Genomic DNA, 25,125 nt, shown 5'->3' with positions numbered 1-25,125 from the left:
GATGGAGTTCAGGGATTGAATTTTATTAACTGTTTTATTCTCCTTACTTGGCCCTTAGGGTGTGCTCAATAAGTATTTGTCAAAGGAAAATTAAAATGGAAATTTTACAGAGATGTGAAAAAGTCTCCAACTAGTTTACCTGTTAAACTTACTCCTGACTTGTGAAGAAACAGAAGAAATTAAAAACCACTCTCAGCTCCCATTGAGGGGAGGGGTCTATTAAAAAGGCAAAGATTAATCAGAACCAGTGAATATGATTTGCAACAGGAAGAACTTTTATTGAAACACCACCATAGAGAAAATGAAAGAAATGTCACTGTTCTAAAAATAGTTTGTATGGATTCACTGGAAGAATAGCAGAAAAATAGGATGGGCCACGGCGGCTCAGCAGGCAGAGTTCTCGCCTGCCATGCTAGAGACCGGGGTTCAATTTCCGGTGCCTGCCCATGCCCCCAAAAAAGAAAGAATAGCAGAAAAATAAGAGGGTCCTTATTCAGAAAACCTAATTTTAATTTGTTATTTTAATTTACGGTTGCTTCCTTCTTTGGGTTGGAGTTTAGGAAGGAACTCTCTGTCCACTCTTAATGTTGCTGACTCGGATGGATTTCTCTTCCATTGTGTGAATTCTGGGTGACAGATCTTTGCCCCGAGGATCTATTTCTTCAAAGACTATTTTAACCGTGCTGGTTTTAGATGAATCTAAAACAATACACATGAACTGTTGGAATTTATCATATTTATAAAGCAGAAATAATTAACTCGCCATTTGAAATATATGCAAAAAAAAAAACACAAAAAAACCACTGCATGCCACTGTGGCTTTTGTTTACCTTTTATCTGATTTCCTGGTGCTCCATAGCCTTTTGATTTAACACACGAGCTGTGAAAATATGGAGAGCTTGCATTAATTGTTTCTGTGCTTTGTTGAGAAAATCGAACAGCAATGATGTAAGATGGGACTTCACTGAATTCTGAAATACTACTAGAAAGGGATTTATGTACACATGATCTGTCTGGGTCACAGATAATTTGTACTTGATTTCAAACAATCGTTAATGACCGTAAAATAAGTTATTTTCTCAACAGAAGGAGGACTTACCCTTCCTCTCCGCCTATCAGGAGGCAGTAGGTCTCGATCTCCTTCTCTAGGTGGACCTTGATGTCGAGAAGCTGCTCGTGCTCGAGTTTCTGGCCCTCGGTCTCGGTTCTGACCTGGTGCAGCTGCTCTTCCAGGGCCCCGATCTGAGCCTGGATCTGCGCCAGCTGCTCACAGAAGCTGCCTTCGGTCTCCGTCAAGGAGCACTCCAGGGAGTGCTTCTGTGAGTTAGCAAGATGGTTTAGTAGAAAATGTCAGTGTTTTTTTCATAATAAGGCATGAAATTGAGATTTCTCCTTACATAATGCAAATACCCATATCCATCCAAAAGCCCCACTTGTTCAATATTAATTGTTGTCCTTTATTAGATGTCATATGGATTTTCTATTTGACAACGACACAGGTGGTAGGTGAATGCTACCCATATTCCTATGTACGTTAGTAAAGGTGAAATTGCTTCCTCACAGGGCACAGTCTAAATATTCCTCTCACCACTAAGGTAGCCTATGCTCGTGTGTCTGGCACAATTTGCCATTTTTCCTGGGATTGGAACTTCCTCTGCGCTTTTGCTACCTCATTTCTAACCATGTGATGACCTTATCTGGCCATCATGGCTATCCTTAAATGAGGATTTGTAGCTCTTCTAGCAAAAGTAATCCTATAGCGAATGGCATAAACTTTCCCTAAGTCGAATGATCCAAAGAAAATAATTACTTTTTAAGATTTTAAACAGTTTGATTCATTGGCTTGTGAATCCATGGGTTTATATAGATTCACAAAGGGACACACGGAATAGTGGTCTAGTATTTTTATATGAAGACAATTTTATATACATTCACAGCCTCTTTGGGGGATAAACTCTGGAGGTTTATCAGCCACAGTGGAAAAAGTATAGAATTTGGAGTTAGAAAATTTGGAGAGGAATTCTGATTCTTTTGTATCCATCTGTGGGACTTGGGCAAAGCACTTCACTTCTTCGAATTTTAGATTCTTCTTTCGGCAATAATGAAATGAGTTATAAACTCTGCTGTGCCCACAACATGGGTGAAAGTGCTGGGCAAATCCTTAATAAAAAAGGTTCTTATTCTCATTATGCATGATCAGCTTTATACTAAACCTTTACGCCTCTACTTTGCTTCTTGTTTATGACACTTAAAAAAGAACTTGTACTTGAAAATGATTAAAAAAATCAATACTCTGCTGTCAGAGAATTAAGTGTTATGATGCATTTAAGTAGTTAATTACATAAGCCCCATAAAAGCATCAAGTTTGGGTAGCAAGGATGCCGTGATTATTACAGTTGAAGCAACTACCTTTTATTAATGGTGGACTTGAAGGAACAACAGCAGCAACAAAAAACTTGTAAGTGCTCTTAATTAAGTGACCAAAAGGAATGCTAGATGAAGAAGATTACGAATACAAAAGTTGTTTTGCTCTTCCACAGACTGGTTTTGGAGCTTTTGACTTGGGAGAGAAGATTCAGGGTAAAACTGTTTTCTCTCGCCAAGTACCTCAAAATAATCGCAACGGCAAAAGAAGAGTCTAATGGGCAAAATGCAAATGTATCTTATTTCAAGCACAGTAATGGTTAAATACGAAAATGAGTAATCTCTTCTGGAGAAAAGGCCTCTAATTAATTTTTTTCTAAATTTCTCCAGCACATCTGTTTTGTCATGGTTACTTACCGTTGCCAGAAGGGACTGAAGTTCAATCTCCAGGGTCTGCAGGGTACGTTTCATCTCGGTGAGCTCGCTCCGCGCCGAGGTGGCGGCGCCCGCGTCGTGGGAGATCTGCTGCTGCAGCGGGGCGCTCTGAAACGCCACATGTCAAGAGCCCGGTGACCGACACGCTTCCCGGCCTCAGCCCCCAAGCCCATGCCAGCTCACGCGGGCAGCCCGGCTCACTTTTTCCTGGAACCAGGCCTCCACGTTCCGGCGGTTCTGCTCAGCCAGGTCTTCGTACTCGGCCCTCATGTTGTTCAGCAGGACCGTGAGGTCCACCCCGGGGGCCGCGTTCATCTCCACGTTGACGTTGCCCCCCGCGGCGCACTGCAGAGCCTGCATCTCCTGGGGGGGGGGGGGGCGTGTAAACAAACGAGGAGCTATTTAATGCTTTTAAATGAGCCACCTGGACGGGATCCAAATGGCTAGAAACTTTTTTTTTTTGAGGGGGATGAATAGAAACATTTCCAACAACCCAAGCTGTATGGAGAATTTGAAACTTTTTCAGGAACATGAAAGATGTCGCATTTCGCCGTCTGAAGTTAATTTGAGCGTTGGGGAGGGGGCGTGGGGGTGGAAGTGAGAGAGGCAGGGCGCCTACCTCCTGGTGGTTCTTCTTGAGCTGAGCCAGCTCCTCGTTCAGAGTTCCCAGCTGTATCTCCAGGTCGGCCCTGCACAAGGAGAGCTCGTCCAGTGCCCTGCGCAGACCGTTGATGTCCGCCTCGACGCTCTGGTGAAGGGCCAGCTCGTTTTCAAACCTTGGAAGAATGTTCCATCATCTGAGTCACGGCACTTTTTAGATCACAAACCTCAAGCTAAGCTTTGACGCAAAACTGTTAAGATATGCTTAAAACCTCAGTAAGACCCTTCCTAATGCATTAAATATGTTTCTTTGAAGAAAAAAGAATGGGACTATTCAAAATTCTCTTTCACATGACCTTGACATTTGTTGGTGTTAGCCCCAAATTTCCCAAGTAGATAGTAGGTTCAAGTCTGCTTTTCGATATTCATTTGGTTGAAACAGACAAAAACAAAGGATTAAGCCCATTTAAGAGTTTAAATAAAAGAGGGAAATGCTTAGGTAACCTTTTGCCAGTTCTTTTTGGTTCTACTTACTTTAGTCTGAAGTCATCCGCTGTTAGTCTCGCATTATCATTTTGCAGGACAAGACTGGCATTACTTGTGGTTGCAGAAATTATCTGATAAAGGGAGAGTCAGTGAACAGTGAAGACATATTTTTAAGACATTTTAAATTCCCTTGAAATGAAGTCACTTATGAAATTATAGTAATAGTTTGGGCATTCTGTCTCCAGTATTAACATGATTCTTTGGAAAATGGAAAATTTAAGCATGACATCTTTTATTCCCCACTCTCACCCATTAGAAAAAACAAAACTTCTGTTGAAGAGCTTAGATATATATGTATAGCTGGAGACATTTGGCAGATTTTTTATATTTTAATATTGTGAAAAGCATAATGCTAGATGATGTTCAAAGATTAGTTTTAGTACAAATTATTTTTAATAATGGTAATAATTTTGGTAACTACCAAAATTCAGAAGCTGAGAGCAAAGCCTCACTGCTTGTGATAGCTTATACATGCTTGTGTGCATGTGTGTGTGTGTGTGTGTGTGTGTGCTGTGCGTGGCTAAATGCTTGCATAGGTTTCGACTCTCATGACATTGTGTCTCTTACCTGGTTCTGAAGATCATCAATTATTGGGAAATATCTGCTGTAATCATGATCGAGACCACGGCAGGAACCGGGCCCGAATTTCTCATACCACCCCTTGATCTTCTGCTCCAGGTCGGCGTTGGCCTCCTCTAGTGCTCGCACATTCTCCAGGTAGGACGCCAGGCGGTCGTTGAGGTTCTGCATGGTCACCTTCTCGTTCCCGGAGAGGAGGCTGTGCTCACTCCCAGCCAAGGCGGCGCAAGAAGTATTTCCCCCGCCCAGGCCCAGGCCATAGCCTCCTGCAGACGAGCTCCCCGCAAAGGTACAAGAGAAGCCGCTTCCAAGGCCCGGCACACCACATGCGTTTCCAGCCCCAAAGCCTGCTTCCCCACTAGAGAACCTCACAGAGCCTGGTCCCCTGCAGGAGCCAAGGCGTCTGGATACAGAAGAAAAGTGTACAGACATTGTGTCTAGACCGGAGCCTTTGTTTCTGGAGGGAAGCTCTGGTGGCCAATGTTGGACTCAAACAGTTCAGGTTGTCTTTTATATATACTTGTTATTAGGGTGTTTCTTGATGAACTTTGCTACATGCAGCAAAATAGTGTTTGTCATCTCATTGTGAATTATCCATAATGGGGTGAATTTTTTTTTTTAATGAATGTCTTTGCCCTACTATGTCCATTTCTGTAGGTGGGTCCTTACCTTGGGGTTATTTGTTATCTCTGGCATTGGACAGGGTGTATTATTATCATGATTATTATAGTGATGCATTTCAAATTTAGTATGAGTAATCCTTCCTGCCTTCTAGGCTTCAGGAATTCAAAATTCCTTTAATAAAAAATGGGGTAACCGAAGTTTTCCATTTTTTATCAAATCAGCAACATTGCATTTTCTCCAGAAAGACAAACATTATAAAATTTTTAAAAATAGATAATATGATTGTTCTACCAAAATTATTAAGAATAATTTCAAGACTTTAGGTCCATCGTATCAGAGGAAGAGGGCCAGGTCCTAAATGAAAATTGATGGATTAAATGGAATCTTCTTTGGAGACAGGAAATTCTTCCCGTGATCCTTATCCCTTCTGATTTATCATTTCATTGCTACTGGTTTTCTGTCTAAGCTCTGTTGCTAACCAGGTTAAGTGAGGGAATTGGTTAATTTCTTTGGGTCTCCAGTTCCTCATCTGTAAACTGAAGGGACTAGACTAGTTGGTCTCTATGCTTCTTTTCTAGCTCTAAATTTCTATTTCTACATTTCTTCTTTCATTGTCTATTGTTAGAAATATTTTCTGCAACCATTTCCTCCACTTTTCACATCCTACTCACTCCTGAGTTTTGGTCCCACCACTTAACTGAAAAGAATTATCTTGAAATTCACTAATTACCCCACATCTCCAATCCAATCATCTTTCCTCATATTTATTCTCCTACAGTCTCTTGGCCACGTCTATTCTGATCGCTGGAGCCTTTTTGTCTCTGTTGATTGTCACTGTCCCATTCATAGCGCCTGTGTGTGTGCTCTAAACGTTGCCATTCCTTAACAGTTTTAAGCTTGATGCTCTTGTTTTTTATACTCTCCTTGTGGTCATCATCCCTTGTCATGGCTTTGGCTCTATCTTTAGCACCTACCTCTTCTTTCTAGACCCACATTTTACTATGCCCACCAGAAATTTCTACCTGGATGTTCTGGTCATGACGTTCCAACTCAAAACACAATTACTTTGTCAAACTCGATCTTTTGTCTGCTTTTTCACTAGTCTTGGTAGGATTACCCTGAACAATGCTTTGTATTACTAAGAAACCTTTAATACTGCCATTTTCTACCAACCTGCGTCCAATAAATCCCCAGGTGCCATTGAATCTACTGCTGCGATGGCTCTTAAAACCTTTTTTTTTTTCTCTTATCAGTTTTTCTTGTCACTATCATATTAGGTCATCACTATCTTTCAGTTCAGTTATTAGAATCTTAATTGGATTCCTGGTTTGACGTTTTTTCCCCTCTCCATTGGGTTCGATAGGTGAGAGTCAAGGTAACGTTTCTGAAGTACGGCACCATTCATGCCACTGTAAGAATTGGATTCTTGAATCAGTTAATCAACAATTGTATCTTAGCTCTGTCATTTTCTAGCTGTGTAACTAACGAAGAGTTCATTCTCTCTGAGCATTAGCTTTCCACTTCTGTGATGGAAACATTACTTGTTACATGGAAGTTAAATATGTAAAACAACTGTCCTTGACAATGTGCCAGTGAGTATTTCTTCTTTCTCCACTCTCCTCCAGTTTAAAATCCTTAATGATTCTGCATTGCCTATAGCTAGTTGAAGCTCCTTTGCATGATATTTCAGGTTTCTCTTGATGATGTAGGTCCTACCTACCTAATTTGTCTATCCTTTTTTTTTTCACAATTGCTTACTTGCCCACCTCTTTGCCTTTATTCATGCTGTTCTTGTTACCTGTTTTTTTTCTTAAAATTAAAAAGAAATTAAAATTGAAATCTTATATTTGCCAAGAACGACTCACATCATTTTCACTTATATAGATTAAAAATGCAGTTGCTCAAACTATAAATTAACATGACCTAATATATGGATTTGCAGAAAAGCAAGACAGAAAAGCCTGGTGATTGAGAAGTCACATTAGTAAAGTATTCTCACTTATTTATTATATAAAATTATAACACCCCAAATATATAGAGAGGCAAGTATATTGTGGGTTTGGTTCTAGGCCACTGCAATAAAGCAAATATCACAATAAAGGGAGTCACGAATTTTTTGGTTTTCCAGTCCATATAAAAATTATATTTGTTATACTGTAGTCTACTAAGGGTGCAATAGCATTATGTCTAGAAAAACAATGAACATACCTTAATTTAAAAAAATAACTTATTGCTAAAGACATACTAACCATCATTTGAGTCTTTGGTGAGTTGTCATCTTTTCGCTGGGGGAGAGTCAAGCCTCGATGTGACGGCTGCTGACTGATCAGGGTGGTGGTTGCTGAAGGTGGGGGTTGGTGTGACAACTTCTTAAAATAAGACAACAATGAAGTTTGTGCATTGGTTGACTCTTCTTTTCCTGCGAGACATCTCTGTAGCATTTGATCCTGTTTGAAAGCATTTTACTCACAGCAGAATTTCTTTCAATGTTGGAGTCAATCCTCTCAAAACCTGCTGCTGCTGCTCTATCAACTAAGTTGATGTAATATTCTAAATCCTTTGTTGTCATTTCAACATTCATTTCTAGCTTTTGATTTAAAATGAGAAATAAGCAACTCTTCCTTTCCCTTCAACACTTAGAAGCTATTGTAAGGTTATTAATCGGCCTAATTTCAATACTGTTGCGTCTCAAGGAATAGGGAGGCTCAAGGAGAGGGAGAGAACCAGGGAACAACCAGTGGGTGGAGCTGTCAGAACACACATATTTATTGATTTAAGTTTGCTGACTTTATGGGCGTGGCTTGTGGTATCCCCAAACAATTACAATTGTAGCATCTAAGATCAGTGATCACAGATCACAATACTAGATAATGAAAAAGTTTGACATATTGCAAGAATTATCAAAATGTGACATAGTGACACAAAGTAAGTACTTGCTGTTGGAAAAATGGTGCCGGTAGATTTGTTCAACGTATGATTGCCACAAACCTTTGATTTGTAAAGAACACAAAAATCTGCAAAGCACAATAAAGGAAGTGCAATGAAATGAGGTATGCGTGTATATTTTTTTGCAATTTGCAAGTTTGTCTTCTACGCATGTTATCACTATGACCCTTACTACATGTTATAAGCAATAATATAATTTTAAAGGAAAAGATTTATTTTTTAGTATTTTTTTCCTCATCTTTGAACAAGGGGTCCTATGTTTTTCTTTTGCAATGTGTGCCATAAATTATATAGCCAGCCCTAACTGTTGGGTCCTTCCCTAGGGAAGCTGAAGAGTTCTAGAGAAAAGGCCACTAGACAGGTATCTGAGTATTTCCCACAAAAGGAAGCTTAACCATTCAACCATTCTAGAGTTAAAAACACAGTCAGAAATTTAAAGTCTCAATTTGGAGATGAACAGAATTTCAAAGACCACCGTACACTGAAAACAACTCCAACATGAAAGACAGAGACTCAAAGAAACAAACAAAAATAGCAGACTGATACACAGGCAACCAGATTTTTAACACTTTGAAAAATATTGCTTGCACGAAGAACTGAACATTAATTTAACCAAATATTAGGAAGAAGAGGTAGGAAAATGAGTGTGGTAGTAAAAGCCAAGTCTTCAACTTTCTTGTAAGAAGACAGCATATAATGTCTAAAATTGATAAATCAAAAAATATTGATGAAAATGTTATTTAAAGATATGGAGGTAAAGATGATAAGAAATAGCGAGAAGGGTGGAAGCCTTTAGTGGAAGCCTGTGGAAAGTAGGACTTGAAGAGGAAGTAGGTGGAGGACAAGAGACTGCTGGTTTTTGTTTTGACTTTTTACATGATTTGATTTTTAAAACGAAGTGCATGCATATCTTTGATAAAAAGTAAAAGCTAATTTAAAACTTGGTTAAAAATAATCAAGAAGAAAAACAAGTGCATACCAGAGGTTCCATTGAAAGTTTGCAGATAAAGCTGATAAAGAATCCAATTAAAGAACAGATACTATGATATTTCCACATCTAACAGTCTATCAAGATTCGATACTTTGAAATATCCACAAGCTATCCTACTGCTGAGTAAATTACAGTAAATGTTCTTTTAAATTCATTATTAAGCGCAAAAGAAAATAAAGGAAGTCATAAAACAACAACAGCAAAACAAGGAGATGAAACAAGAGTGGTGATCACACAGAGATGTCTGAGTGATTCTGGAAACCTGCTCAAACTAGTAACCTAGAGATTTGCTGGTTAACAGCTCCACTGAGCAACAGGATTTGGACCTGACTTGTCACAGCTGAACTTGAGACCACACTTAAAGTCATACACCCCAAACGCCTATATCTTCAGTAGAAAAGGTGAATTTAGAAAAATCTGCATGGTGGGAAAATGGACAAATAAAAAAGTATTCTGTCGATGATACTGGCTAAAATATTCAATAATAATAGTATTAATAGTATGTGGTAATGGCTCATACTCATGTTCTTAGTCTTATACATCTCACAATTTGAATTTATACTGTACTCAATCTGAGAAACTCTGATCCAAGAAATTAACTTAAAACGTTTTCAAGTTGGTACCACTGCATAGTACCCAAGAGAAATAAAACCAAATCATCTCTGTTCTGGCCTTGCAGGATTTCCAAAGTTAAATGTCAACCAATACATGCTCTTAATAAAATAAACATGTAAGGAAGCAAACCACATGAGAAAGAGTCAATACTAACCACAGGCTGCAGAATTGGACATGAAAGTCTGAAGATAATGAAATTACAAGAACAAGTTTGCAAAATAAGTGTGGTTTTAGTGTTTAGAGAAATGAAAGAGAGAACAGAAAGTGTTGCAGAAGAACAAGTGACTATCAAAATTGCCAGGTAAATTTTAAAAAGAACGAAAAATGTGATCAATAAAATTTAGAATCCAACGGATGGATTAAACAACAGCTAAAGCACAGTGGAAGAGACAACAAGTAAACATAGGAGAGTTAGAAGGGTTTTTCCCTAAATGCAGCAGAGAGAGATGGAGAGCTTGAAATTATGGAAAAGGGTTACGAGAAATGGATGACAATGGGAGAAGTTCTAGCACATTTCACTGGAGTTCCCCAGAGAAAGAATAGGATAAAGCTTGAGAATTTTCTAGAAAAGAAAACAATTAGATTGGAAACATAAGATCTCTAGTTTAAGAGGCACAGTGAATTAAAAAATCTACTTCTAGTTACATCATCGAGACACTGCAGAACACCAAACACAAGGCAAGAACCTGGAAGCAGCCAGAAAGAACAGAGAGGTAATCTACAAAGGAACTATAATTAGGCTATCAGCAACGTCCAGCAACAACGGTGGATCTCTGGACACTAGAGTACTCTCTACAAAATACTCATAAAAAGAATTATCATATTAAAATTGAGTACTGAACAAAATCATATTTCAAGAATAAGTTGGAATTTTAGAAACTGGTGATGGTGGTGGCAGAAGTTTTGACTCTCCATGTAAAAATCATACAGAACAATTACATCACAAAATCAAAAACTCATGTACAACATCGACAACAAATCTAGGTGACAATATATTGTTTATGAATCCCAAAACATAAGATTTTAGAATAAAATTCCACAAGCCACACAACCTGCATGCTATAAGCATTTCTGTGGAAAGAAGAGGGAATCCAGAGGGAACCTTATAAAGAGCCAAGAGGAATTCAGTGACAATCACAACAGGTGAAACTGGGAGAGTTTTACCCTCCAACAGCAGGTGAGTGGAAAGGGTCCTTCATGAGGACAGAGGGAAAGGAGCAGTCTTGGCCTTATGAATTCTCAAGGCTGACCAGCCATAGTTCCCACCCATTAGATGCCCCACGGTGAGGAGAACCTGCTGGGAGAAGAAAAGTTGGGTTACAAGAAAGAAAAGGTCCAGGTTCAATTGGGAAAGGGAAGAGGTCAGGGAAATGCAGAAGTCAAGCCAACATATTTTTGAATACTAGACTACAGCAAGAGAAAAGGAACTCTGTGAAGTTAGAAGAACTATGTGGGACTATGCCTCGTTCTAGAAGTTAAGGAACACTGTCTATAAAAACAAGCAAAAGAAAAAAAAAGTTGAGGGAAAAATCCCATAAAACGTTAGTAATACGCAAAAGGTAAGAAATTGAGGAGCTGCAAAATATCCCTATTCACACTGAAGGCATGCCAGAAAGATGTACCCACCAAATAGATTAATACCATAAACTATTACATCAAAATGACATAAATGGATTTAAAATGGTAGAAGACATAAAGCACCATAATCAGAAACATGCAGCAGAAGTTGAGAAAAGGATTAGGAATAAAGGAAGCAAATTGTTACCTTGAATAAGATTCTATCACAGGGAATGAGAAGTTTCCGGAAATCAAACCCCAGAGATAAGATTATCTGGGGAAATAAAAGAAATTAAACAATACAGTTCAATAGCATGTCAAATAGCATATCACAATCCAAGAGAGTTAATTATAGGAAGAGAGGATGGATGATGAAATACGGAGCAGATATAAACATCATATGACAAAAATCATATGATCACCTCTAAAATACTAAACAATAGCATGGGTAATTTTATTAATGATGCCGGAATGACAACAACTGTCCTTTGCAGCTATAAAAGAAATTTGCAGCTAGAGATTGACAGAAATTTTCATAAATGTGAAAACAACTTATGAATTCCTGTATGATGATAACAAATCAAAAGAAAAATAGCAACATCCAAACATTTTGCACCACCCAATAACAAGTTATAATTTTCTTTCTTTGCAAACAGCACCCACAAATCTTGGTTTGTGGCTGAGTTGCTGAATTTCTTCTCGTTCAGATGAGATGGATTCCTTAGAATTACCTTCAGCCTAGAAACCCGCTAGAGAGAACAGCAGAAAGCAGCTTATGCTTTCAAGGATCAGGGAGGAACATGTAATAACTAGGAGAATTCCCCAACAACTCCGAGGAATCCTAAAATTCTGTGGAGCGCAAAAGGAAAATCACAGACCTAAAAAGACCAAGGTGAGTTCGCACTTACTTAGGAAAGAAAGAAAGATTTAAGATCTTGAGACCTGAGAATAGGATGCTTCCTTTCTTCCTTTGAACTCAACAGAACTTAAAGGAAACACACCCATAATTTATTTTTACATCCATTCCTTTGCTGCATAGATGCACAGGGAATTATGATATTTTTTTCTTTCTGCAAGAAATGGGGAATTTCATCACAAAGTGCAGTGTGTACTCCCTGTACCGAATTGGGCCTTGTTATGAAGAGCAGATGACGTGAGGATCTGATGTTTTTCCAAGTCAGTTGCTGTGAGCACACCTGATAAGTAGGGCTGACTTCATGGACATGAAACCTGTGCAGATGACTCATGCTCAGAAGGGCCCCCCACTCTTGGTTTAATGCGCTGCTGTTGCTGTCTTGAAATTCTTAATAAGTTTACTTTTGCCTTTGTGTTCTGTAAGTGGAGTCTGGTAGGGCCACCGAGCAGGTGCATGAATGGAGGAGAACAGGCGTGACGTGTGTCGGCAGGTGTTCCAGGCTGGCTTAGTCACATGCTGCATTTGTAACGCCCCATGAACGCAGAATTCCGGGGGACCCACGATGTGTGGGAGTTCACTGAGACTCAAAGTGAGTATGTCAGCGTCCATGACTGAAAAAGAGGCCCAATGATAACCCGAAAAGGCCAAACTTAAAACCAGAACTTCCTTCAAATGCTGAAAGAAGGCAATGATGTTACAAGAAACAAGAATGACCAAGAAACTCCATCATATTCTTTCTTACTTGTGACACTTCCCACTTATGCTGCAAGGGAGTGATCGGGCAACCCATATTTCCTTTTCCTTTCAGTCTTTTCTCACTCAGCAGTAAGCCAAAGGAAGAGTGTAGGTAGACTACGCGCATAACAAGAAATGAAATAAGAACAGGTGAGTTTTTTTGTGTGCAGCATTTCCACTTTTTGGGCAAGAACAAAATACATATGCATGTAGGAACTACAGAATACACATTGTATAATTTTGGTGATTCTGTATACAAGTCAAATGTTTTTATATTTGCATTAAAAACTGGCAGTGCATAATATAAAAATGAATGGTAAAATCATGATGCCAGTAACTTAACATTCTAATTTTCCCTTTCTAAGAACACCATTAGATAGCAAATAAAACAAGCATGCCGAGTCAGGAGTGTCACTTTGGAGAAAGGTAAAAACTTTTATATTTTTAGTATCTTTTGTAACATTTTTTTCCTGCTTTTTGAACAAGGGACCACACATTTTCATTTTGTACTAGGCCCTGAAAATTATGTAGCTGCTTCTGTACATTGCATATTTGGGCAATTATTCTCCCATGAATTTATAGTATTTACCTCATTTAATGGCTTTTGGCTCAAATCTTTTAATTACCCTATTGTTCATCGCTTCTTTGAACTCCGGCATGACTGTTGGGTTGTTGGCTAGAATTCCTTACCTCACTGGAGCTTTTCACTGGAATTGGGCCAAAACATGGAGAAATAAAAAAAAAAGAGGCTCCCTTTTTAGGAATGCTGGTATTTGTGGGAATCCTACCATAAATTTTGATCCCAATAACTATAATGCCTACTAACCTTATGAGATTTAAAGTTCTCAAACAGGGGTTGGTGGACCAAATGTGATCTGACATCTGTTTTTGTACAACCCATGAGCTAAGAACAGTTTTTACATTTTTTAATGGCTGGCAAAAAAATCAACATAATAATATTCCATAGAACACAAAAGTTATTTGCAGTCCAAATATTTGTGTCCATAAATGAAGTTTTATTGGAACACAGTCACGCTCATTTGTTTACACTTTTGCGGCTGCATTCTGCTATGACTGAGTTGAGTGGCTGCAACAGAGAATGTATGGCCGGCAAAGCCTAAAATATTTACTATCTGGCCCTTCATGGACAAAGTTTGCTGACTTCTGCTCTAGGAAGAAAAAAAAAGAGGAGTATCAACACGAGGCGCATTGCTGTGGCACTTTCTAGAGATCATCCAGTTATATGGAGAATAGTAAACTGGGAAGTATTCAGAGCCCCAGATTTTGATTAGCACATAGGTGAAACCCTAGTAAAAGTGCCATCTAGCGGTGGAGCTGTTCAGTCACAGAAGAACTTGTGAATTTGTCCATGCAGATGTGGTTCAATTGAAAGATTATGCCTCATGAATGTTTAATGTTTAAATGCCTCTAAATGCCAGGCGATATTGACTATCACTTGAAATCAGGGTGAAAGACCATTAAGTATATTCTGTCAACTTCTCCCTATGAATTAGACATAGGAAAAATTGCAAAGTATTTATTTAGTCGTGAGCAAATGGAAATGAGTATATACCAACTTCTTTATTTATTGGAATCAAACACTCCACATCCTGGAAAAGTTAACTAAGAAAGCAGGTATTTTTGCCAAGTAAATTTATCTTTATGAATAGAAAATGCTTTTATTCTTTCTGATATTTGGAATAACACAATTGTGCAGGATCTTTTTCCAAATTATTCTTCAACTAAAAGGACATCTAGAAAGGAGCCCTTTGCTCTGTCTTGCCATTGGTCATTTTGGATGTCTTTTCTTCAATGAAGTGAACCCTCGATGAGAGAACTTTACCACGTTGGTCTATCTCTTCAACCATGGTTTTTACCAGTGTAGTTTTGGGTAAATCTAGAAATAAAATATATGTGAACAGATACATTCAACTTTAAAGATTACATGACAAAGAATTCCACTGCTGCTTATAATACAGCAGATTATATTTATTTATTGGTTAAGAATGGATATTTAATAGTTTATAGTGCTTTAGTTAAAATGACTTAAATACAGACTGTTGCCAGAGTGCGTGATTGTCATCTATGTAAAATCACTGCAGTAATAGAAAAGAACTAGATTTTGTTACCTTTAGATGAATCCCCTGAGCTTCCTGATCCAAAGCCTTCTGATTTGGAACATGAGCTATAAAAAAACCAAAACGAAAGTTTATTCCTTTATATTTCTAGTTACCGTCACTTAGATATTTATTGAATCAAGAGATGAACATGAATTCAAGTGGACTTTGTGTACCAAAAATAGGTATTAGTTTTCCATAAAAAATTAAAATTTTTGCATAGAGAAGCTGAAAATAATTAACTGTAATCTAAAGAGAGAATATAAAAATTGTTTCCACTTCATTTTTTTAAAATTAAAAAATTAAAATCAAAGATTTAAAAAATTAAGGAAATAAAAGACATGTATATGAATGTTTGCATGGATCCGGGGTGTGTGTAAAGAATGTTTACTTCAGGACAGTGATATGAGAAATGAACTAAAAGAAGGATAAAGCTTGGATGAGGGGATCCTGAAATCCACGATAACTAATATGGACACTATATGGCAGCTTCTGCAGGGACAATTGTGGACATCCACGGCAGGTGAGGAAGAGAATGTGATGTAGAAAACACTGGAGAGGTGACCGCTGAGTCAAGGGATGAACGAGCTTTTCTGCAGTGGGAATGGAAAATAGAAGGCTTGACGAGCTGGGGGACACGTGGTCAGCAGACGGCTGTGGTTTAAAGGGCAAACACTGAGTGACAGTTTAACTTACTGTGCGTCTCCACCTATCAGGAGGCAGTAGGTCTCGATCTCCTTCTCCAGGTGGACCTTGATGTCGAGAAGCTGCTCGTACTCGAGTTTCTGGCCCTCGGTCTCAGTTCTGACCTGGTGCAGCTGCTCTTCCAGGGCCCCGATCTGAGCCTGGATCTGCGCCAGCTGCTCACAGAAGCTGCCTTCGGTCTCCGTCAAGGAGCACTCCAGGGAGTGCTTCTGTGGGCGTGAACGACACCAGAGCATGGCCTTGCGTGGTGGCCCATGTGGCCCCATGTTTTCCAGTGGGCAGCAGCACTGCTCCCGGGTTTGGGTTTTGGAAATTTGGGGGGCTTGTCACTCTAAAGTGGGGGTGGAGGGAGAAACATGACTGGCATTTGCTGGGGGGGGGGGCCCGGCATTCTGGATGACCTGAAGTGCATGGGGCACATGGGCAAGTGACCCTGTCCCAGCAGGACTTTTCACTCTTCCACTGGACATTCATGCTGTTTAGGTCACAGTTCATAACGATATCAACCTGCGTATTATATAACTATTTTAGGGGAGTATAATTGGAAAACTTGCATTTTGAAGTTTACATGTTTATTTTTGGGCTGCTTGTTGTTTTCCTATCTTATTCCACTACTTCCCCAGAGGTCTACCCTTTTCCAAGGTCTTTTGTGCTACCGTTTCTTTTTTTAATCTGTCCTTGATTTTCTGTTGTCATCAAAGGCCTTTTATTAAGCACTTGAAGTCGAGAGAACGCCTTAACATCATGGGATTTCCAGACCAGAGATACATTTTCTGTGATGCCTTGTCACCATCCCATTAGAGGTCATTAGTTTGACACTAATCTCAGGAATATTATACTTCTTCATTTATGCTTCCATGGTCTGTAATTTGTCTTGGCAAGTTAGCCCTACTTCAATTAAGGTAACTTCTCTCTTCCCCTCATCATTTATAAATGCGCCTGGGCAGTTATTACTTCTTCTGATAAAAGTTATTACCCTAGTGCCCAACCACAAGTGTAATTTTTCATTTTCCTTTACTTCTGGTATGGAGTGAATTCTAATCTGGGAACTCAGGAATTTATGTCCCTTAACATAGCTCAGAAATTAGAGAGTAGGTGCAAGTACAGGGTGGCAGGAATGAGGTGGCAGGTTCTAGTTGCAGGAAAGCAGAGAATTGGTGAGAGAGGAGGATACCAGCAACCCAGAGTGGCAGGGGGGCCTCGGCTGCCACCTGGCCTTAGCTCTGTGGGTGGGGAGAAGGGAGTGCTGGTTTAACTGAGGTTGGACAATGGTAAAAGCGAGCTCCAGCGGAAATACTGTCCAGTAGGTAAGAAAGCACTAGGCCTTTTCCGGGTGGCTAAGAAAGAAGGATCCTCCTGCAATTTTGAGTCATCTCCTCTTTCTTGTCTCGCTGTATTCATTTGTACAATAGCTGCTCTTTTCTCTGTGTCCTCAGAAAGGGTGAAACTTCTTCCGAGGACAGGAACCCCCTAGGCCACATGTGTGCCACATTCTCAGAATCAATCCTTTTGGGTGCTGCCAGCTCACACCCAGAAGCGAAGGCCGGTTTTCGTCTTGGCTTGTTTGAAGTTATCTGGGTGCCTACGATAGGTGCCAAGGTGGCTGAATGGCAGGCTGTGGGGTGTGTGGGGCTGACCTCTCCCCTGGACACTGCGGGGATGAAGAGGTTCTTTGGGCATTCAGATGTGTGTGTACCCCCTTTTCCTCTGCCCCGTGAGAAGTACAATGTGGTTTTTAATATGTCTTCAACAACATTAGGAGATGCTGGTTTGAGGTTGGCTCTGCCCTGTGTGGCCACGTGCCTGCAGGCCTGTCCCTTAATTCTCAAGTGGAACAGTAGTGGTGCCGCTCACTCTGCTAAGAGCAACCACCGCCAGGAAGGGACAAGGTGACACGTGGGCCAGGAAGGGGGCATCCTCAGGGGTCTCAGGGACCAAGGAAATGCCCTGTCCATCCCTCTGCGCATCTGTGTCTGTTTTTCTTTCTTCTGCTCTCTAGTTAAGAATTTGTAGGTCAAGTGTTAACAGGGACGCAGGGTAGGATTTTCCCTAGGTGTTAGAGGCCCAAGGCCCGTCTAGGTTCTAACCTACCGTTGCCAGGAGGGACTGCAGCTCAATCTCCAGGGTCTGCAGGGTCCGTTTCACTTCTGTCAGCTCGTTCCTGGCCGAAGCGGCTGCGCCAGCGTCGTGAGAGATCTGCTGCTGCAGGGCCGCGTTCTGGAAGGCCGGTGGCCCACGGGTTAAAAGGAATCCGTGCAGACCCGGGGTGGGCCGGGTGGGGGTTGGGGGCTCACCTTTTCCTGGAACCAGGCCTCCACGTTCCGGCGGTTCTGCTCAGCCAGGTCTTCGTACTCGGCCCTCATGTTGTCCAGCAGGACCGTGAGGTCCACCCCGGAGGCCGCGTTCATCTCCACGTTGACGTTGCCCCCCGCGGCGCACTGCAGAGCCTGCATCTCCTGGGGGCGGGAAGCGGGAGCGCGGCTGTAGGGACATTTCTGTCCCCCCCACCCCCACCCCCGGAATCGGAGAAGAGTTTTTAAAGACTTGTCTCACATTTATGGCACCACATTTTTTAAATGGACTTATCCTATCCGTAAATCAGGGCAGTCGTCTGTTTAATTAGCTATTGCTTTGTTAATGAAAATGATGACAGGTACCACAAAAAGACGGTCGCTGCATCCCAAGAGAAGTTTTTATTCTTCTAAATGAGGAGGGGAATAGAGCCGTGGGAAGAAACGTTACAAAAATCCCTACTCACCTGGAGCTTTCCTCTGAGACCCAAGAGCTAACGAACATTTAGGCATTGTTCTAAGCGCTTTGTATGAATTCACTCATTCAACTGTGAAGGAGGTAGTGTTTTAAGACTCATTTACAGGTTGGGAAACTGAGGCACAGAGAGGTAAACTAATTTGCCTGTTAGCGCTATGAGGGCTGGGATTTGGACACGGGCATTTTCGTTTGTGAGAAGTTGGACTCCCAAATCGGCCTACGCAAATGAAATATTCTTGTTGAAAGTGCGATTGTTGTATTAATGCAAAATAACATAGTATTTAAAAATAGATAGAATCTTATATTAGGTCAAATTAATGGAAAGATATGGATCAAATTGTTTATATTTATTACCTTGGGGGATGAGATTAGAGGGCAAGCGGGAAAAAATGAAATTCTTTCTTTATACTCCTTGGCATTGGTTAAATTAGTACAATGGGCATGAATTGCTACTGTAATTTTTTAAGAACCTGAAAATATGAAAATGCAAGGAATTATGATTTGGTTAGATGTAAAGTTTCTCCTACCTCTTCGTGGTTCTTCTTGAGGTACGTCATCTCCTCACTCAGGGATTCATACTGGAATTCCTGGTCCGTCTTGCAGAGTGTCAGCTCGTCCAGAACTCGCCGTAGCCCAGTGATGTCTGCCTCTACATTCTGATGAAGGCTGAGCTCATTTTCATACCTTGGAGGGCATTAAATGAATTTTAGCCAAGTTAGACTCCCTCAAAAATGGAAAAATAAAACCTTAATTGCTTTCAACTGAGTTAGAAATTGAATTAGGAATCCAAATATAATAAAAATGTACCAAGTCCCCCCCCGCCCAATTCTATGCATGCCAATCAGCAGTTAGTCCTACAAATTTTAATCACATATCCCAAGTAAGTAAAATATATCGTTTTAGAATTTTGTTTTAATTAATAATGGTACTTGGTCAATGAATATTTACTGAGAAGCTACTTTGTGCTTGGCAGTGTTCTAGGTAGGCATAGAATGTAATAAATATGTATCAATGGTGAATAAGTTGATTCAAGTATTATAACATAAATCCTCTGCTTTTCTTTATTAGATTGGAACTTATTCTACTTGGGATGATACTGAGATTTTATTTAACCCATTGTGGTAGAGTGAAGCTGTATGGACCCCAAAAAAGCATGTTCTTAAATCTAATCCATTCCTGTGGGTTGTAAACCCATTGTATGTAGGGCCTTTTCATGAGGCTAGTTTAATTAAGGTATGACCCAGCTCATTCCGGATGGGTCTTAATCTTATTACTGGAATCCTTTTTAAATGAAATGAAGAGAGAGAGAGAGAAACCTTGGAAGCAAGAAGCTGAAATGCTGAACTCAATGAAGAGAAGAGAAGCCAAGGATTGCCAGCAGTCAGTCTTTCGGAAGAAAGCATCACCTTGATTTGGACATTTTCTTGGCCTCAAAACTGTATTCTAATAATTGTTCAAGCCAACCGATTTTATGGTTATCTGCTGGGAAGCCTAGGAAACTAAAACATTTGTTAAATATATAGGAAACTTTTTCCAGAGCATACATTTTCTATTACTTACTTTTGCTGGAAATCAGCAGCAGCCAGTCTGGCATTATCAATCTGCAGAGTGACATTAGCATTCATAGCAGTGGAAGAGATAAGCTAGAAGAAGTCAAAAGGGAGGATATACCAAATAAGTTTGCTCTTCTAATTAATATTTTAGGAAATAAAGAGCTGCAATACAATTAGCCTTTTGCATTCGAAATCTTACTTCCTTAAGGGATAATCAAAATGCTTAAAACATAATTTAAAAAATTACAGATATAGTTTTATTTCTTCTATAGTCACATAACCCTTACAATGCAGTACTTTCTCATCTATGAATATGCAAAATAAAACTAGTAATGGAACCAGTAGCATTTTAACTCATTGAAATTTGTGACTCAAAATGCCTATCTTTAGTTAATAGGAAGAATAATATATAAAAAATAAATATTTTTATTTGCTTATTTATTATTACTAATAAATAAATAAATAAATAAATAAATAAATAAATAAATAAAGGCAATATAAATGACAAAAACCTGCTAGGAAACATTTCCTGTTGTACTTCTATTTCTTTCGTTAGGTTCTTAGCTTTAAATACCTGAAACAGTTCTGAATTTGTGATTTCTCACCTCATTCTTAAGATCCTCAATTGTTGAGAGATACCTGCTATAGTCATGCTTGAGTCCACGACATGATCCGGGACCACATTTTTCATACCAACCCTTGATTTTTCTCTCTAGTTCAGCATTTGCCTCCTCCAAAGCGTGCACGTTCTCCAGGTAGGATGCCAGGCGGTCATTTAAATTCTGCATGGTCACCTTTTCATTCCCAGAGAGGAGGCCCTCTTCATTTCTAGGAAAGCCAAAACAAGCAGCGCTTCCAAAGGCATCACCAGCACGGTTCCCACCAGGAGCACTGCCCACGCCTCCTCCCAAGGCACAGGAGTGTCCACTTCCAGCAGCAGAGTTTCCAAATGTGCTGTTGCCTGCGAAACCTGCGCTTCCATTGGGGAGTCTGACAGATCCAGTCCCAGGTCGTAAGCAAGTATGCCTGGATCCACTAGAAAATCGGAGAGACATGATGTTGTGAGAAACATTCACTTAGTCTGTGGGTAGCTGTAATGTCAAAGCAGGACAGTATCATGGGCTTTTATGCAAAATCTGTTTGAGTCACGCAGAGTAAAAGAAAAATGGCATCATTCAGATTAGCATGAAATTATGTATAATTGGGTGAATTAAAAAAATAATTAATGTTAACATCCTTGGGTGTTGCTTCAGAACATTTGTTATCTTAAATATAAAAGGGTTAGTTCTATGTTAAGTTCATTATTTTAACTTCTAATTTTGGGTGAGTAATCCTTTACTTTCATCTAGACCCTAGGAATATACCATCATTATCTGGTGCAGGGTATTATAAAGTTTTAAAAGTTAAGTGAGATTGTGATAGGGTACCATCAGCTACTGTAGGATCTCATTTACTGCAGAGGTATATAAAGAAACAGATATTTTATTATACTAGAGGAAAAAAATACGTGTTATTTAAAAATATATGATCCTGGTAATTTCTCTGGTCTTACCATGATCATATCATCTATTTTTTTTGTCTTGGATAATGGCACAAATATTGACTTACCCCTTTATTTAACATCATGGCAACTGTCCGGTGCTTTAATGTCAAATGCAAAAATGAAGTCCTATTGCTAAATGCAGAGATGAAAAAGATGTGGTTACTGTCTTTAAGAAATATGTGGTCAGGACCAGACAAGCTCTTTCAGCGCTAGTCTAGAGAGTTTGGAATGAATCCTGTGTGAAAAGCAGATAGTACAGTGATCAGTTTGAAATGGAGCAAGAAGGCCAATTGCAAGGTTAGAACAATGGGCTCCAGTTGGAAAGATAAAGGCAGTGGGGATGGAAAGAAGATGGTGCTGAGAGGATTTGTTGAATGATAGAATTTGGAGAGTAAGGACAAAGGAAGGGTTGGGATGACTCTCAGGTAGTTGATGTCAGAAGCTGGGAGCATCCTGGTTAGATAAAGTGATCCAGGGCATACGGAAGGGGCAAGATACTGAGTTCAGTTTTGGACCAATTGAGTATGAGGTGCTGGTGGAATGTCCTAGAAGGAGATGATTGACAGGCAATGTGAATATTTAGAATAAGTTTATGGAACAGTGGAAAACACCCGACCCAGCAATGAGTAAAGGGATTTTCAGGAAGATTTGAGGGCCAGGTTGGAAACCATAAGTTTGTAATGGGATATTTGGAAGTAATCCTGGTGCAGGAGTAGATGGGATGATGGTTAGGCGGATGTAGGTTTTGGGATTTGAAAATGGGTTCAGAAGAAGGAAAAAGTGGTAAATAAGTTTCTGGTGCTCTTGATAAAATGGAGCATATCTTGGCCATATGCTCCAAGATATAAAAAGAAGGAAGCGAAACCAGGGGCAGATAGATAGATGAAGATGAAGACAGAGGTTTTTCATTGGATATCTTTATGAGGTCATGGAAGGCAGTGTAAGTAGGAGGTTGATAGAAGTGAAGGAAGGTGGACTAAAATAGAACAGTGTAAGCAGAGTTTAGAATTTTAAAGTAGGCACAATTCCATGTGCTCCCGAAGTCCAGCAAATAACAGTTTTTGGAGTTACAGGTCAGGAACTTTGAGACTATGATGTTAGATGGGCCCTCTACATAGACGTTAAGTCTCTCAGATTGTCAGAAGAGGGGAGAGAAGTGGACTGTGATTCAGGTGCCAAAATCTTTGAATTATAGGGATGATATGTGAGGGGCAATTGGATGGCATTAGCCTCAAAAGAGGAGTTTTGGCATAAGAATCAAGTGGCACAAATCAAGATATGGCATTGGAGAACTAGAGAATACAGATGCTGCCTTGAAGTCCATATGTTAGTGTCTTAGCTTCCCGGCTGCTAAGACAAGTACCATACAATGGTGGGCTTAAAGATAGGAATTTGTTGCACATGGTTTCAGAGAATAGAAGACTTGCTTCCTTCAGGGGTGGTTCTTCTGACTGGCCAGGGATCCTTGAGTTTCCTTGACTTTTTCCACACACGGTGATGCTTCCTCCTTTCTCTCCCAGTTTCTGTTGACTTCCAGCTTCTAGCTTCTTGTGGGTTTCCTTCTGTGGCCTTCTCTATAAGACCTTCAGCAATGGGGGTAAGACCATCCTGATTCAATTGGCCACATCTGAACTAAAAATAGTGTCTTCTAAAGGTGCAACTTAAAATGGGTTCACACAGGAGTGGATTAAGGACGTGTGTTCTCTGGATCTTCCACAGATAGGTGTGTGGAAGTAAGAGGGGAAACAAGGGAATGGGAGAGAGGTGGGACTAGAGATGGGAGATGAACGATCAGTTTCCAACAGAAAAAGCCGCTAAGGCCAATTCAGGGGAAAGACACATTAAGTGGTTAATGATAGCAAGAAATCTTTTCAATTGAGCCCTTCTGCAGAGAGACCTGCAGAAAGGATTTGGGTGGTTGTCAGTATGGGATTAAAAATAATTTTCACCCCATAAGTTTGTTGAGGGGACTAAATGGGATTGTGCATAGCACAAGGCCTTGCAAATGGAAAACTTCCTAGAAATGGCAACCATTATTAGTATTATTGTTTTAACTTATTATCATTACTGTTTGTTCTAGTTTGCTAGCTGCCAGAATGCAATATACCAGAAACGGAATGGCTTTTAACAAGGGGAATTTAATGAGTTGCTAGTTTAAAGTTCTAAGGCCGAGAAAACGTTCCAATTAAAACAAGTCTATAGAAATGTCCGATTTAAGGCATCCGGGGAAAGATACCTTGGTTCAGGAAGGCCAACGATGTTCAACGTTTCTCTCTCAGCTGGAAGGGCACATGGCGAACATGGCGGTGTCTGCTGGCTTTCACATGGCTCTATCAAAAAGGGACTCTCTCCAAAATGTTTCCTCTTTTAAAGGATTCCAGCAGGCAACTCCACCTTCAGTGGGTGGAGACACACCTCCATGGAAATCATCTAATCAAAAGTTACCACCCACAATTGGGTGGGTCACATCTTCATGGAAACAATCAAAATGCAATATTTAATGAGGATCAAGGGGCATGGCTTTTCTGGGGTGCACCACAGATTCAGACTGGCACAGTGTTGTTGTTACAATCTGAGTGAGTGAGTGTTTGTGTGTCAGGGCAGGCTGAGCTGAAAGGGAAGGAGAGGTGGTCAAGGAGAAGTCACCTGAGAAGTCTTCCCTGGAGGTGGTGGCGGAGGGGAGTGGGGTGAAGATGGTAGAGCGGACCAGTGAAAGGAGTGATGGGAGGGAGATTGGACTGACTGATTTCACTTTCTGCAGAGAAGACAGGTTTAAAGTTGTTTTGCCACCCACATGATCTGCGGTGTCTTCCAGATTTGTGTTGGCGAGAGCCGTCTGCAGCCTGACCAGCTGGCGCTGTGGCTGCCATTGGCATGGCCTTTGAATGCATTTTCTGGGCAAAGTTGTAGGACCTTTCTCTAGGTGCAATGAACCTTAGTTGTCACCTACGATAGCCCCTTTACTTGGCAGATGAGGCAACCAAGACCCAGAAACGTTAAGCAATTTGCTCAGTGACCAGGCATGTGCCAGGTTAAAACTTGGCGTATGTTCAGGATGACCTCGAGATTCTGGCATCGTGAGCACATTCCTGGCAGAGATAATCACTCTAAGCGATACAGGCTAATACGAATACCTACTTGATATACTGCCATCAGGAGTCTTAAAATGTTATGGTTTGTGAATTTATTCTTTTAATGAGAATATTGAAATAGTAAAGAATAAGCATAATAAAAAAATAAGGAATTATAAATCTCTTCATTGCCTGGTTATTACTTAACTATAAATAATAATTAGACGAATCAGTAATTAGTGTAGTCTCTACAGCCTGCATATATAAATAAAATATTTACAAAAGAACACTTCACAACTAAAAAGAAAACAAGGTGTTTCTTTCAAAGGCATGTTTTTAAAAGTTGACTTTTTTCTCTTTTCAGCAAGCATCTGTCATCAGCCCTCACAATCTCACCTTGTTCACCATACTTGCCCCTGCCCCTTATTTCCACCAGGTGGCAGCACTTGCCTTCAAATG

General features: G+C 40.1%; 2 protein-coding genes across 3 annotated transcripts; both read right to left on the bottom strand.

The window, feature by feature from the left end:
• Positions 1 to 262: 262 nt before the first annotated feature.
• On the bottom strand, positions 263 to 5,043 carry KRT27 (keratin 27). 2 transcript variants are annotated; one of them, XM_077163032.1, is made up of 9 exons: positions 4,863 to 5,043; positions 4,513 to 4,802; positions 3,934 to 4,016; positions 3,419 to 3,575; positions 3,001 to 3,162; positions 2,782 to 2,907; positions 1,100 to 1,317; positions 831 to 880; positions 263 to 699 (listed from the first exon to the last, which is right to left on the bottom strand). In XM_077163032.1, exons 1-9 carry the CDS (start codon positions 4,954 to 4,956, stop codon positions 557 to 559), a joined length of 1,323 nt encoding a protein of 440 aa, XP_077019147.1. In that variant the 5' UTR covers positions 4,957 to 5,043; the 3' UTR covers positions 263 to 556. The 2 variants fall into 2 exon arrangements, with proteins under 2 accessions (XP_077019147.1, XP_077019146.1); XM_077163031.1 differs by having other exon boundaries at positions 4,513 to 5,043.
• A 9,588-nt stretch (positions 5,044 to 14,631) lies between these two features.
• On the bottom strand, positions 14,632 to 21,126 carry LOC143685893 (keratin, type I cytoskeletal 28-like). The gene is made up of 8 exons (XM_077163033.1): positions 20,658 to 21,126; positions 20,060 to 20,142; positions 19,027 to 19,183; positions 18,025 to 18,186; positions 17,822 to 17,947; positions 15,722 to 15,939; positions 15,038 to 15,093; positions 14,632 to 14,805 (listed from the first exon to the last, which is right to left on the bottom strand). Exons 1-8 carry the CDS (start codon positions 21,105 to 21,107, stop codon positions 14,663 to 14,665), a joined length of 1,395 nt encoding a protein of 464 aa, XP_077019148.1. The 5' UTR covers positions 21,108 to 21,126; the 3' UTR covers positions 14,632 to 14,662.
• Between the last annotated feature and the right edge of the window lie 3,999 nt (positions 21,127 to 25,125).

Source organism: Tamandua tetradactyla, chromosome 6 (genome assembly GCF_023851605.1).
Source record: "Tamandua tetradactyla isolate mTamTet1 chromosome 6, mTamTet1.pri, whole genome shotgun sequence".
In the NCBI taxonomy this organism is placed as follows: domain Eukaryota; kingdom Metazoa; phylum Chordata; class Mammalia; order Pilosa; family Myrmecophagidae; genus Tamandua; species Tamandua tetradactyla.
Note: the sequence above shows the minus strand (reverse complement) of the source record. Positions and strands in the feature narration are given on the sequence as shown.

What these genes read in the sequence shown, in the direction of transcription:
- LOC143685893 (XM_077163033.1), bottom strand. Translation starts at nt 21,107, where the DNA reads ATGTCTCTCCGATTTTCTAGTGGATCCAGGCATACTTGCTTACGACCT. An exon ending in CTGATAGGTGGAGACGCACA is followed by an intron (nt 15,094 to 15,721) that starts GTAAGTTAAACT and finishes GTTTTTTTATAG; the next exon opens with CTCATGTTCCAAATCAGAAG. An exon ending in CTCAGGGGATTCATCTAAAG is followed by an intron (nt 14,806 to 15,037) that starts GTAACAAAATCT and finishes TTTTATTTCTAG; the next exon opens with ATTTACCCAAAACTACACTG.
- KRT27 (XM_077163031.1), bottom strand. Translation starts at nt 4,956, where the DNA reads ATGTCTGTACACTTTTCTTCTGTATCCAGACGCCTTGGCTCCTGCAGG. An exon ending in AGGCCTGGTTCCAGGAAAAA is followed by an intron (nt 2,908 to 3,000) that starts GTGAGCCGGGCT and finishes GTGGCGTTTCAG; the next exon opens with AGCGCCCCGCTGCAGCAGCA. An exon ending in ACCAGGAAATCAGATAAAAG is followed by an intron (nt 700 to 830) that starts GTAAACAAAAGC and finishes GTATTGTTTTAG; the next exon opens with ATTCATCTAAAACCAGCACG.